The sequence below is a fragment of the Ruditapes philippinarum genome, unplaced genomic scaffold (genome assembly GCF_026571515.1).
Source record: "Ruditapes philippinarum isolate M1 unplaced genomic scaffold, ASM2657151v2 ctg4289_1_1_1_1, whole genome shotgun sequence".
NCBI classification, from domain to species: Eukaryota; Metazoa; Mollusca; class Bivalvia; order Venerida; family Veneridae; genus Ruditapes; species Ruditapes philippinarum.
Window position 1 is genome coordinate 73,286 of NW_026859089.1, and position 12,917 is coordinate 86,202.

General features: G+C 35.7%; 1 protein-coding gene and 1 long non-coding RNA gene across 3 annotated transcripts in view; one reads left to right on the forward strand and one right to left on the reverse strand.

Annotated features, from left to right (window-relative positions):
* LOC132755170 (uncharacterized) overlaps positions 1 to 7,265 on the reverse strand; it is a 40,739-nt gene extending 33,474 nt beyond the window's left edge. The window contains exon 1 of the long non-coding RNA XR_009629171.1: positions 2,451 to 7,265. This is a non-coding gene — a long non-coding RNA (uncharacterized LOC132755170). The remainder of the gene's footprint in view (positions 1 to 2,450) is intronic.
* Positions 1 to 9,250, forward strand: part of LOC132755167 (11-beta-hydroxysteroid dehydrogenase type 2-like) — a 57,242-nt gene extending 47,992 nt beyond the window's left edge. For both annotated transcript variants that reach the window (XM_060745976.1, XM_060745975.1), the window contains one exon: positions 7,262 to 9,250. In XM_060745976.1, the coding sequence (XP_060601959.1) occupies positions 7,262 to 7,617 (356 nt within the window). In that variant the 3' untranslated portion in view covers positions 7,618 to 9,250. The remainder of the gene's footprint in view (positions 1 to 7,261) is intronic.
* Positions 9,251 to 12,917: the final 3,667 nt, after the last annotated feature.

Here is a 12,917-nt window from a genome sequence, read left to right on the forward strand (position 1 = left end):
AATATTCACATCCATTCATAAAATAAATGTAAACTGAGCAAGATTAACTTCATTTTTCAGAACATCATCACCATCTTTTTTTCTGCTTCTGTAAATTTGCCTTACATTTTTAACAAATTCTTATATGTGTCAAATTATCATCATAAGTAATTATAAAATTACAAAAATGAAAGACATCAGTTAACAAGATACAGTCCAACCTCGATTATTCGGAGTTCCCGGGACTGAAAATTTACTTCGAAAAATCGATGGGTTCGAATAATCCATATCCGAACATAGTGATAGACGAAAACTACACTACTTGACCATATCGCAAATTCTAGCGAAAATTAATGTTTACAACTCATCTGTTACCGGTAATCAATCGAGAAAAACAAATAAACAATGATAAATGTTTAAAATATTATTATTGTTAACTAAAACATAACTGCTTGCATTTTATTTCCAGATTCTGTAGCACATATAGCGTATAGGTTAATATAAACATGCATGAACATTAAAAATATCGCTATCATCCTCCGAATGAGAGAAAAAAAACAACATCGGTTTAAAACATAGATATACATGTACATGCATTACAAATGTATTCAACATTATACAAGTAATATTAATATTTTATCTTCGTCAAAATATAAACAAGCAACTTGAAAAGTCATATTATTTTTCACTTCTAAATGTAATTTTCACAGACACATTTCGGTAATATTAAACATCCAAGATTGCTCAGCCAGAATATCTTGTGCTAACGTAGACATATTGCACTGATTTGAAATAGAAACTAGGAATTCACATTTATAAAGAAAAACATGACACAGCTCGCTAGTTGTCTGTTTTTATTTGTTTATTTTTTTCAATCCATTCTGTAATTAAAATCTTAATTTGAACAGATTTAACCATCCAATTAATATCACAGTTTATTTTCATTTGTTTAAGTTTCATTCATTGATTAAAATAATTATTTTAAACACTTTTAACCGTCCAATTAAAAGCGTACAATTTATGTTCGGTAATTAAAGTTGCAAATGTACACGCAAATTGTTATTATCACGATTAACTAAATACACGCACCGTTGTTAGAAGTTTTTCCGCAAAGTTTTTCACAAGTCGGGACGGTCAGCGAGTCAATCAGTGCCAATTAGTCTGGCTTCGAATAATAGGTGTGAAATTCTTATATAATGATATAATCGGGACCGAAATTTTGCTTCGAAAAATAGGAGGTATTCGGATAATGCATTTCGAATAATACGATGGTATTTATATTAGTTTATATAGAGATGAAAACGGGACCATAGATCAACTTCGGATAATGCCGGGTATTCGAATAATGGGTTGTCGAATAACCGGGGTCGGACTGTACATGTATGTTTGTAAAACATGTATGCCCCCTATGGGCAGCCAATTAGTCATGTGATCAGTTTATTATGACTGACTTTTGACCTAGTGACATCAATATGGGTTAATTACTGGTCATGACTAGTCACTAGGTAATTGTGACCGCAAAGGTTGTGTGCAGCAATTTTATGACCAAGTTATTTCAAATCTTACCAAATAATATATGCAATAATTTTTTGAATCATGTAGGCCTCATTAATGACAGCCAAGTTGTTATATGACATAAGACCTTGAAATGTGTATACCAAAAGGATGTTTAGTTTAATAAAAAAATATCAACCAAGGCAACTTGAGTTGCTGAGTTATTGGTCAGAAACAGTCTTTACATACAAGGTCAATATGACCCTAAATCAATAGGGGTTAACTACTGGCCAAGACCAATGCACCTGCAAAGTTTGAAGGTAAAGGGCCCAGGATATTGATCAGAAAGTGTCCTAGGCCTAAGGGTTCTTAAGTTATCACTCGGAAACTGTTTTTACCTACAAGGTCAATGTGACCTTGACCTTTGACCCCTTGACCTCAAAATCAATGGGGGTCATCTACTGGTCATGAACAATCATCCTTCCAAGTTTGAAGTTCCTAGGCCTAAGCGTTCTTTAGTTATCACTCGGAAACCATTTGGTCTATGGACCTACGGACCGACCGACAGACAAATGCAAAGCAATATACCCCCACTTCTTTGAAGGGGGGCATAATAATACCATTTATAGATTCAAAGAAGAAGTTAAATTTGAGTTCAAAATGAAAATACCCATGGAAACCCACAATTTATAAACTAATCACATATGATGTAGGTGTTGATAATAATGTATATTTTTAATTTAAGTCAAGAAATAAGAAAGTTAAACAAGGGCGATCAGTGATCATATGTGTCGCCTCATGATGGCCAATTTCATGTTGGGACAAGTTTTGTGACAGACGGACAGACAGACGGACAGTGCACAACTAGACTTGGTACTGATCATTCCTGTAAAGTTTGGATAAAATTGCACCAGTAGTTTATGAGGAGTTGTTCGGACAAGCTTTTTGTGTATCTGGCAACACACAGAAAAAAAAACACCTTTTTATCAAAGGGCCATAACTCGGCCAAAAATCATTCAACCGGAAAACCCATGCAATATGCGCAAGGACTTGAGCTACAGATCAATCCTGTAAAGTTTCATTGAAATTGCATTATCGGTATAAGAGAAGTAGTCCAGACAAACTTTAAAAATAAATTTTTTTAAAGGGCCAGAACTCTGACAAAAATCATTGAACCGGAAAATGCTGACAATATGCACAACTAGACTTGGTACTGATCATTCCTGTAAAGTTTGGATGAAATTGTACCAGTAGTTTATGAGGAGTAATCCGGACAAGCTTTTGTGTATATGGCAACACACAGAAAAAACACCTTTTTATCAAAGGGCCATAACTCGGCCAAAAATCATTTAACCGGAAAACCCGTGCAATATGCGCAAGGACTTGACCTACAGATCAATCCTGTAAAGTTTCATTGAAATTGCATTAGTGGTATAAGAGAAGTAGTCCGGACAAACTTTAAAAATAAAAATTATTAAAGGGCCATAACTCTGACAAAAATCATTGAACCGGAAAATGCTGACAATATGCACAACTAGACTTGGTACTGATCATTTCTGTAAAGTTTGGATGAAATTGCACCAGTAGTTTATGAGGAGTAGTCCGGGCAAGATTTGTGACGGATGGACGGACAGACAGACAGACGACGGAGAAGTGATCCCTATATGTCGCCACTTCTCCGTAGAGGCTACACAAAAATGAAAGAACAAGAAGCGCCGCAATGCGACGAAAACCAGGTTTTCAACGACCATCATACAGTTTTTATGTGACAGCAATCAATAGGTCAAAGTGAACTGAAGTTATTGAGTAGAAGCTGAAAATTCTATTGCAAGCAAATGACCTTGACCCCAGATATCTAAGTGGCAATCCAAAGCTGCCACACAGCAAGTTTGGTGTCAAAATGTCAAAGCAAACTCAAGTTATTACGTGAAAACTGAATATATTAACCTTGATCACAGACACTTGGGTAGCAATCCAAAGCTGCCTCTTGATACAAGCAACCCATTCATCACATTTGGTGTCAATAGGCCAAAGCAAACTCAAGTTATTGAGCAGAAACTGAATTTCTATTTTTAGTATCAGTGACCTTGACCACTGACACCTGGGTAGCAATCCCATGCTGCCTCTTGATATAAGCTATCCATACACCAAGTTTAGTGTCAATAGGCCAATGCAAACTCAAGTTATTGAGCTGAAACTGAATTTCTATTTTTAGTAACAGTGACCTTGACCTTAATCACAGACACTTGGGTAGCAATCCCACACTGTCTCTTGATATAAGCTACCTACACATCAAATTAAGCATCAATAGGCCAAAGCAAACTCAAGTTATTGAGCAGAAACTGAATTTCTATGTTTAGTAACAGTGACCTTGACCTTGATCGCAGACACCTGGGTAGCAATCCCAGGCTGCCTCTTGATATAAGCTACCTCCACACCAACGTTGGTGTCAACACCAAGTTTCGTGTCAATAGGCCAAAGCAAACTAAAGTTATTGAGCAGAAACCAAAAGTTGACGCCTGCCCGCCCAAAGGCCCGCCCGCCCACTTCTGCATTCGTTGAAAACCTGGTTAAAAATTGAAAGTTCAAGGAGGAGATAATTCTGAAATTATGGATGCTAGATTTATAAACCTGGTCATATTATTATGATGTGGGAGTTTGAAGTAAATCCTATAAGGAATGAAGAAGTTTGAGTAAAAAATACTAATTTCTAAAAAAAAAAAAACAAGAGGCCCATGGTCACCTTACAGCAGTTTATATATGCTTTCTTTTTTGCGTAAATAACTTTAAAACACTGATTTAAAACAACAAACATCACATCAATATTTTAATTTCGATACAATGTTTTTATATATTATTATGTATAATATTATATTGTGCAACTTATATCCTCTCCCTGGAGCCTAGATCCTTACAAGCAAATTCGTTGAATTTATATCCCCCGCCGAGAACTGGTTATTACTTACACAACAACTGAAGACATAAGGCTTTATTTATATATTTATCATGGCATAAACAGTAATATTCTTTGTACTTGATAAATATTCAGGGCAATAACAGAGCCGTAACTCTGTGTTAAATAGTAATATCTTGACATGCCAATGAGATGTAAATTGCCTTTGTGTATCCATGGTTGCCATAAAGTTTTATTGAAATCAATACAGCAGTTGCAAAGAAAAAGCAATATTGCTCTATATGCATACTACATAACTAATCAAGGGCCATAACTCTGTAATGAACAAGGCAACAATATGCACATCTCCTCTTGGTATTAATGGTTCGCATAAAGTTTAATTGAATTCCAGCCAGTAGTTGCAGAGAAGTTGCGCGGAAACAATTATTTCTCTATATGCATACTGCATAACTAATCAAGGGCCATTACTATGAGTTAAAGTGTCTGACAGGAACAAGGTGGTGATATGCACATCTCCTCTTTGTATTGAAGGTTCCCATAAAGTTTGCTCTATATGCATACTGCAAAACTAATCAAGGGCCATAACTCTGAGTTAAAGTGTCTGACCAGAACAAGCCAACTATAATGCGCATCTCCTCTTGATATTGATGATTCCTATGAACTTTTGTTGAATTCCAGCCAGTACTGCATAACTAATCAAGGGCCATAACTCTTGAGTTGAAGTGACTGACCGGAACATTAGGCGACGATATACGCATCTCCTCTTGGAACTGAATGTACCCATAAAGTTTCATTGAATTCAAGTCAGTAGTTGCAGAGAAGTAGCGTGGAAACGAATATTGTTCTATATGCATACTGCACAACTAATCAAGGGCCAGAACTCTGAGTTTAAGTGTCTGACCGGAACAAGGCGACGATATGCGCATCTCCTCTTGGTATTGAAGGTTCAAATAAAGTTTTGTTGAATTCCAGCCAGACTAGTAGCAGAGAAGTAGCGCGGAAATGATTTTTACTCTATATGCATTCTGCATAACTAATCAAGGGCCATAACTCTGAGTTTAAGGGTCTGACCAGAACAAAGCTGACGATATGCACATATCCTCTTGATATTGATGATTCCTATAAAGTTTCCTTGAATTTCATCCAGTAGTTGCAGAGAAGTAGGGCGGAAACGATTTTTACTCTTTATGCATACTGCAAAACTAATCAAGGGCCATAACTCTGAGTTAAAGGGTCTGACTGGAACAAGCTGACGATATGCACATATCCTCTTGATATTGATGATTCCTATAAAGTTTCCTTGAATTCCAGCCAGTAGTTGCAGAGAAGTAGCGCAGAAACGATTTTTACTCTTTATGCATACTGCATAACTAATCAAGGGCCATAACTCTGAGTTAAAGTGTCTGACCGGAACAAAGCGATGATATGCGCATCTCCTCTTGTTATTAAAGGTTCCCATAAAGTTTCATTGAATTCCAGCCAGTAGTTGCAGAGAAGTAGCGCGGAAACGAATATTGTTCTTTATACATACTGCATAACTAATCAAGGGCCATAACTCTTGAGTTAAAGTGTCTGACCGGAACAAGGCGAAGATATGCCAATCTCCTCTTGGTATTGAAGGTTCCCATAAAGTTTTGTTGAATTCCAGCCAGCAGTAGCAGAGAAGTAGCGCGGAAACCATTTTTACTCTTTATGCATACTGCATAACTAATCAAGGGCCATAACTCTGAGTTAAAGTGTCTGACCATAACAAGGCGACGATATGTGCATCTCCTCTTGGTATTGAAGGTTCCCATTAAGTTTTGTTGAATTCCAGCCAGTAGTAGCAGAGAAGTAGCGCGGAAACAATTTTTACTCTTTATGCATACTGCATAACTAATCAAGGGCCATAACTCTGAGTTAAAGGGTCTGACCGGAACAAGCTGACGATATGCGCATCTCCTCTTGATATTGATGATTCCTATAAAGTTTCGTTGAATTCCAGCCAGTAGTTGCAAAGAACTAGTCCGGAAACGAAATTCGGACGGCCGGACGGATAGAAGAACAACACCAAAACATTGTTATATCCCTCTCCTGATTCCATCGGCAGGGGATAAAAAGATAAAGGTCATGCATTCGTCAGTGTTTAGGACTCCCTACTTATTATAACTTATAACTAGAGCCATCAAGGTGATAAATACCCCCTCCAGCAACCTTGACTTTTTGGAATTCCCAAAATCCTGGAAAAAATCCCTGAGTTTTAACCAAAATTTGAACTTGACCTAGAAATCATCTAAACAACCTTTCTGAAAATTTTTTAGGATATTTTGGCTGAAAATGTTACTTCTAGAGAGCTTATAAGGTTTTTCCATATTTGGGCTGTGTAACCCCAGATGACCCTTATTGAACTTAAGCTAGAAATCATCTAAACAACTTTTCCGTCCAATTTACAAAATATTGCGTGACCTACTTTTGAACCAAAATATACCCATATTCGAACTTGTGCTAGAATTCATCTAAACAACATATCTCGCCAATTGTTAGGATATGAAGATAGAAAGTCAAACGGTAGCCTATTATGTGTTAACATGTTTTTTCTATTTTTGGCTCCTGTGACCTAGTTTTTCATCCAAAATGACCCATGTACTAAATAATCTGAGCAATCACTGGGATAAACATCCTGACCAAGTTTGGCTACAAATGAGGAAAAAATGTGCCCACTAGAGTGTAAACAAACTAAATGTAGACGGACTCGAGGACGACAGACCATGGACATGCAACGATCCTTAAAGCTCACCCCGAGTTTGCTTAGGTGAGCCTTCGGATTGATTGTCTTTACAGCATGATGCACTTCTACAGTAAACCAAATTTAAAGCTTAAATATTTATATTTCAGGAATATTAGCATACGACAAAATGGCAGTAGCTGAAAGATGGTGGTCTTGTGCCCCTCCAACAGTAAAAGATGATTTTGGGAAAGAATGTTTTACTCCAGTATTCAAGTTTAATAATCATGAGTCAACAACAAGTGCAGACCTCTCCTCTATAGTTAATACCATTGTAAAGGCAGTATCAGAGAAAAATGCACAACCATTCTATTATAGTGGTTTTATGGCAAAAACTTTACCATTTGTTTATCTTCATCTACCTTCAATTCTGCAAGAACCAGCAATGAACATATTGGCTCAATGGTTCAAGTTTTTACCAAAAGCTTTAAGAGAAGAGAAAACTGTCAAAGATAAAGAAAATTAAAGGGTCTTTTTTTGGTATCTTATCATATAAAACATGCACCTGCATGATTAAAACACTGCCTTTAAAATTAAAACAGATACTGTTTCTGTAAAAAAAAAAATGCAGGCTTCAAATTTTTGTGGTTTTCAATGTAGCATTCAATCTGTAGCATTCTGTACCAAAGATTTTATAGTCATATTTTCACACATAAGCAAAACAATGTATGTCCAAATGGATTTGTTGTCAGTTAAATTATAACTTTATGCTTTAAATAAATATGTTTCTTAGACAGATCATATATGTTTTCCGAATCATTTTTTAAGTTATTTTTGCATAAATTATATTTGTTTCATGTTCGAGTTGTTTGTTTGGACGTCAAGGTGTTTATTGTCACAAACTATAAAGCCCTTAGCATGTACTAGAAGTGATAAATAAAATGTGACATCAACTAGAAATGTGTTGTAATGCCATGAATGCCCCCCCATGCAGACAAAATTTCAAATGTTATAATAATATTTAGATTAAAATTTGTTTGCACATACCTTTCCGAATCATTTTCTAAGTTATTTTTCCATAAATTATATTTTTGTTATGTTCGAGTTGTTTGTTTGGACGTCAAGGTGATTATTGTCACAAACTATAAAGCCCTTAGCATGTACTCGAAGTGATAAATAAAATGTAACTTCAACTAGAAATGTGTTGTAATGCCCCGAATGCCCCCGCATGCAGACAAAATTTCAAATGTTATAATAATATTTAGAGTAAAATTTGTTTGCACATACCTTTTTTTCATTCTAAGCTCAAGGCCCTTAAAACTATTCAATGTTAACACAAACCATTTTTATACAAAGTTCAAGACCCTGAAACTAAACGTATTCTGAGTATTAATCTTTTACAAATTGCATATTGCATATTTGTAGCCAAGATAATGATTAGAAATTGTGAATTTTTAAATCTTTTCCAAGTTTATTAAAGGGGGATGACTGTCAAAAAACATCTGACCATGACGAAATTTGAGATTGACTTGTATTTTTTTGGTTAAATACCTGCACATCCGACTTTAACATTGTATATGCATTTTCACTGTAAGATTGCAGAAACTGAAAATTTCAATTTTAACCCATTACGTTATAAACACACCTTTTAACACCTTTTCACCCCCCTTTTTTGTTGTCTCAAATGGTGGAAAAATGCCTTATTTAGGCCCCCAACACTTGTTTTTGTTTAACCCATTACCCGATGAGCATTTTGTGAAAAATGGCTGTTTTCATTGAAAAGTCTCCCGTTACAAGTTCAAGTTGCTATAAAACTATAAAAACTGCTTCAATACTAATCAAACTTTGCACAAATGTTGACTGGACCATTGCCTTTGTAACAACATGCTCAGTCTGAAATTTCCTGTTACCATGGCAACTAGGGGACATCTCAAAATTGCCAATAATCACTATTTTGCGTTGATTTTTTCCATCAAAATTTTGACCCCAGGGATTTTATTTGAACAATCTTAGTAGACACTCACTAGAAGATGTTTCATGCCAAATATCTAAGCTCTAGCTCTTTGGGTTTTTTAGAAGAAGATGTTTAAAGTTTTTTCTTTTGGTTGCCATGGCAACCAGAGTTCTGCATGGAATGGAATTCTTTGAACAACTTTGTTAAGGCTTCACACAAGGAACATCCCTGTGAAGTTTCATTATGATCTGCCTTATGGTTTCAGAGGAGATGTCGTTTGAAAAGTGTGAACGGACAACGTACGACGGACGACGTACGACGGACGAAGAGTGATCCTAATAGCTCACCCTGAGCATATGCTCAGGTGAGCAAATAAAAGCTGTATGGGCAAAAGTGTAAAAATCTATTTTTAGCACAAGTGACCTTGACCCACTGATCCCTACCCCAATCATAAGGATGAAAACCATGAAAGTTATCTTTCTACCAAATATAAAATATATCTGTCACTTAATAAAGGCTGTATGAGCAAATGTGTAAAAATCTATTTTTAGTACTGGTGACCTTGACCCAACTGACCACTAACTCCATCAAAGTTTATGTTTCTATCAATTATATTTAACATCTGTCTATAAAATAAGGTCAATACACCTGTAAAAATGTTAAAATCTATTTTTAACATTGGTGACCTTGATATTGGTAACATTGACCTTGACCCAAATGACCCTTACTACACCCAAAGAAGGAGGACCTCCCTTGGCATGTTTGTATTAAACTAAGACATCAACTAAACAAGAGGGCCATGATGGCCCTGAGGTCGCTCACCTGTATATAGCCCACCCCCACACCCATAAGAAGATGTTTCATGCTAAACATCTAAGCTCTAGCTCATTGGGCTTTTTAAAAGAAGATTTTTTAAAGTTTTTACTATATACATACAGTTAAAAACAATGACACCCCTGGGGCGGGGCCAGTTTTGACCCCAGGGCTTTTATTTGAACAACTTTTGTAGACACTTACTAGAAGATGTTTCATGCTTAATATCTAAACTCTAGCTATTTGGGTTTTTTCAAAGAAGATTTTAAGTTTTTGCTATACACATAAGGGAAAATCAATGACCCCCGGGGCTAGCCCAATGTTGACCCCAGGTCTTTTATTTGAACAAACTTTGTAGACACTCACTAGAAGATGTTTCATGCTTAATATCTAAACTCTAGCTATTTGGGTTTTTTCAAAGAAGATTTTTTTAATTTTTGCTATACACATATAAGGAAAATCAATGACCCCCCTGGGGCGGGACCAATTTTGACCCCAGGGCTTTTATTTGAACAAACTTGGTAGACACCTATTAGAACATGTTTGATGCTAAATATCTTAGCTCTAGCTCTTTGAGTTCTTTAAAAGAAGTTTTTTAAGTTTTTACTATATGCATATAGGGAAAATCAATGACCCCCTGGGGCGGGGCCAATTTTGACCCCAGGGCTTTTATTTGAACAAACTTGGTAAACACTCACAAGAAGATGTTTCATGCCAAATATCTAAGCTCTAGCTCTTAGGGTTTTTTAAGAGAAGATATTAAAAGTTTTTTCTTTCGGTTGCCATGGCAACCAGAGTTCTGCATGGAATTAAATTCTTTGAACAATTTTTAAAGGTGACCACCAAAGGAACATTCCTGTGAAGTTTGGATGAAATTGGCCTAGTGGTTTATGAGGAGATGTCATTTAAAGTAAAAGTTTACGGACGCCGGGCGCCGGACGGACGCCGGACGAAAAGCGATCACAAAAGCTCACCCTGTCACTTTGTGACAGGTGAACTAAAAATAAAGGCTGTATGAGCAAAAATGTTTATATTTATTTTTTAAACCAGTGACCTTGACTTTGACCCTAGAGACCTCCACAAAAATTTAGAGGACCATCAAAGGTATCCACCTACTAAATATGAAAGATATCATTAAAGAAATTAAGCAATTAGGAGAAATTTAAGATAAATCCAACTTGCCGAAATAGGTTAACCATACAAGGCCCTATTTTCAAAGTGAAAAAAGGGAAATAACTGGGAAATATGGATGACACAGTTATATAACTTGTTTATTTGTGTACTACTCTATGAAGTATTCAGTAATTGACATTGCTAAAAATAGCATTTTCATTGATCAAAATGATATTCTTCTGTGTAATTTGTGATTGTGCATTTATTGTCAATTCTATAAGCCAAGGCTACTTTTAAACTTTGAATGCGCTGTAATTTGTTGAATACTTGTAATAAAATAAAAATATTTCTTTCTTTTACATCCCTAGTTTTAAACTGTTTTGAGAACTACTTGTTGTTAGGTTTGTCGAGAAATTCTGTGCCAGAGATTGAATGTCAGCATTGTATTTCCTGACTGCGTCGGAAAATACAAAAATCATGGAGTATCAGTTTTTGTGCACTGCACTTCATCTAAATGAGATCTATCATCCTATGAAGTTTTATGAGAAATGGCCCGCACAAAAATGAAATATGAAAATTAACAAAGGGCAATAACTCAATAAATAAGAAGTGCTGAGTAACAGTTATAGTGCACTGCACTTCTTTACAATAAGATCTATCATCCTATGAAGTTTCAAGTCCATAGCTTTTACAGTTTAGGAGAAATGACCCAGACAAAATAAAGTAAGAAAATTAACAAAGGGCAATAACTTAAAAAACATCAAGTATAGAGTACCAGTTTTTGAACACTACACTTTATCTCAATGAGATCTATTATCCCATGAAGTTTCAAGTCCATAGCTTAATTTAATAATTAATGAAAAATAGCCCGGACAAAAATAAAATAAGAAAATTAACAAAGGGCAATAACTTGAAAATCATCAAGTACAGAGTAACGGTTTTTGAACACTATACTTTATCTCAATAAGATCTATTATCCCATGAAGTTTCAAGTCCATAGCTTTTATAATTAATGAGAAATAGCCTGGACAAAAATAAAAAAAATGGGTCAAAGACAGAAAAGGCCGGGTTGCATATGTATACAAAATATCATGAGGCTGTGATGTTACTTAAATTTTGGACCACTGACCAATGATTTTGAAAATTTAACTAAGTTGTTACACCGGAAGTGGATGACCAACAGACCTGAAATGGAATCCCACAATATGGGACCACATGTCAATGCTGTAAACCACATATCAAGAGGCTGTGGTAAGTAGTTGCTGAGAAAACTGTTATGAAAATTTCCTACTAATTTGACCATTAATGTTGAAAATTTAATTAAGTCGGCAAACAGGAAGTAGATGAGCGACAGACCTGAAATCAAATCCCATGTTATGGGACTACATGTTAATGCTGTATGCCAAATATCAAGAGGCTGTGATAAGTAGTAGCTGAAAAAACTGTTACAAAAATTTCCTGCTATTGACCATTAATGTTGAAAATTTAACTAAGTCGGCAAACAGCAAGTAGATGAGCGACAGACCTAAAATCGAATCCCACGTTATGGGACCACATGTTAATGCTGTATGCCAAATATCAAGAGGTTTTGATAAGTAGCTGCTGAGAAAACTGTTAAGAAGGTTTTTTCCCCGCCCGCACCATACAGGATACTATAACCCAGGTTAGCACCTGTGCAACCCGGCCAATAAGAAAATTAACAAAGGGCAATAACTCAAACAAGAGCTGTCACAGGAGACAGCAAAGCTCGACTAATTAAATACTGGACGCAGTATTGAAGAAGACAAAACTATGACAGAAAAATCAATTACGATATAAATATATTTCTTCTTATGAAAAGAAATTATTGTTGTAAACATAAATTCCAAGTTCAAGGGGGAAAAATTCTGGAAATAGTCACACTAGACTTATGGACTTTGTCACACAACATGTGTGTAATGATAAGA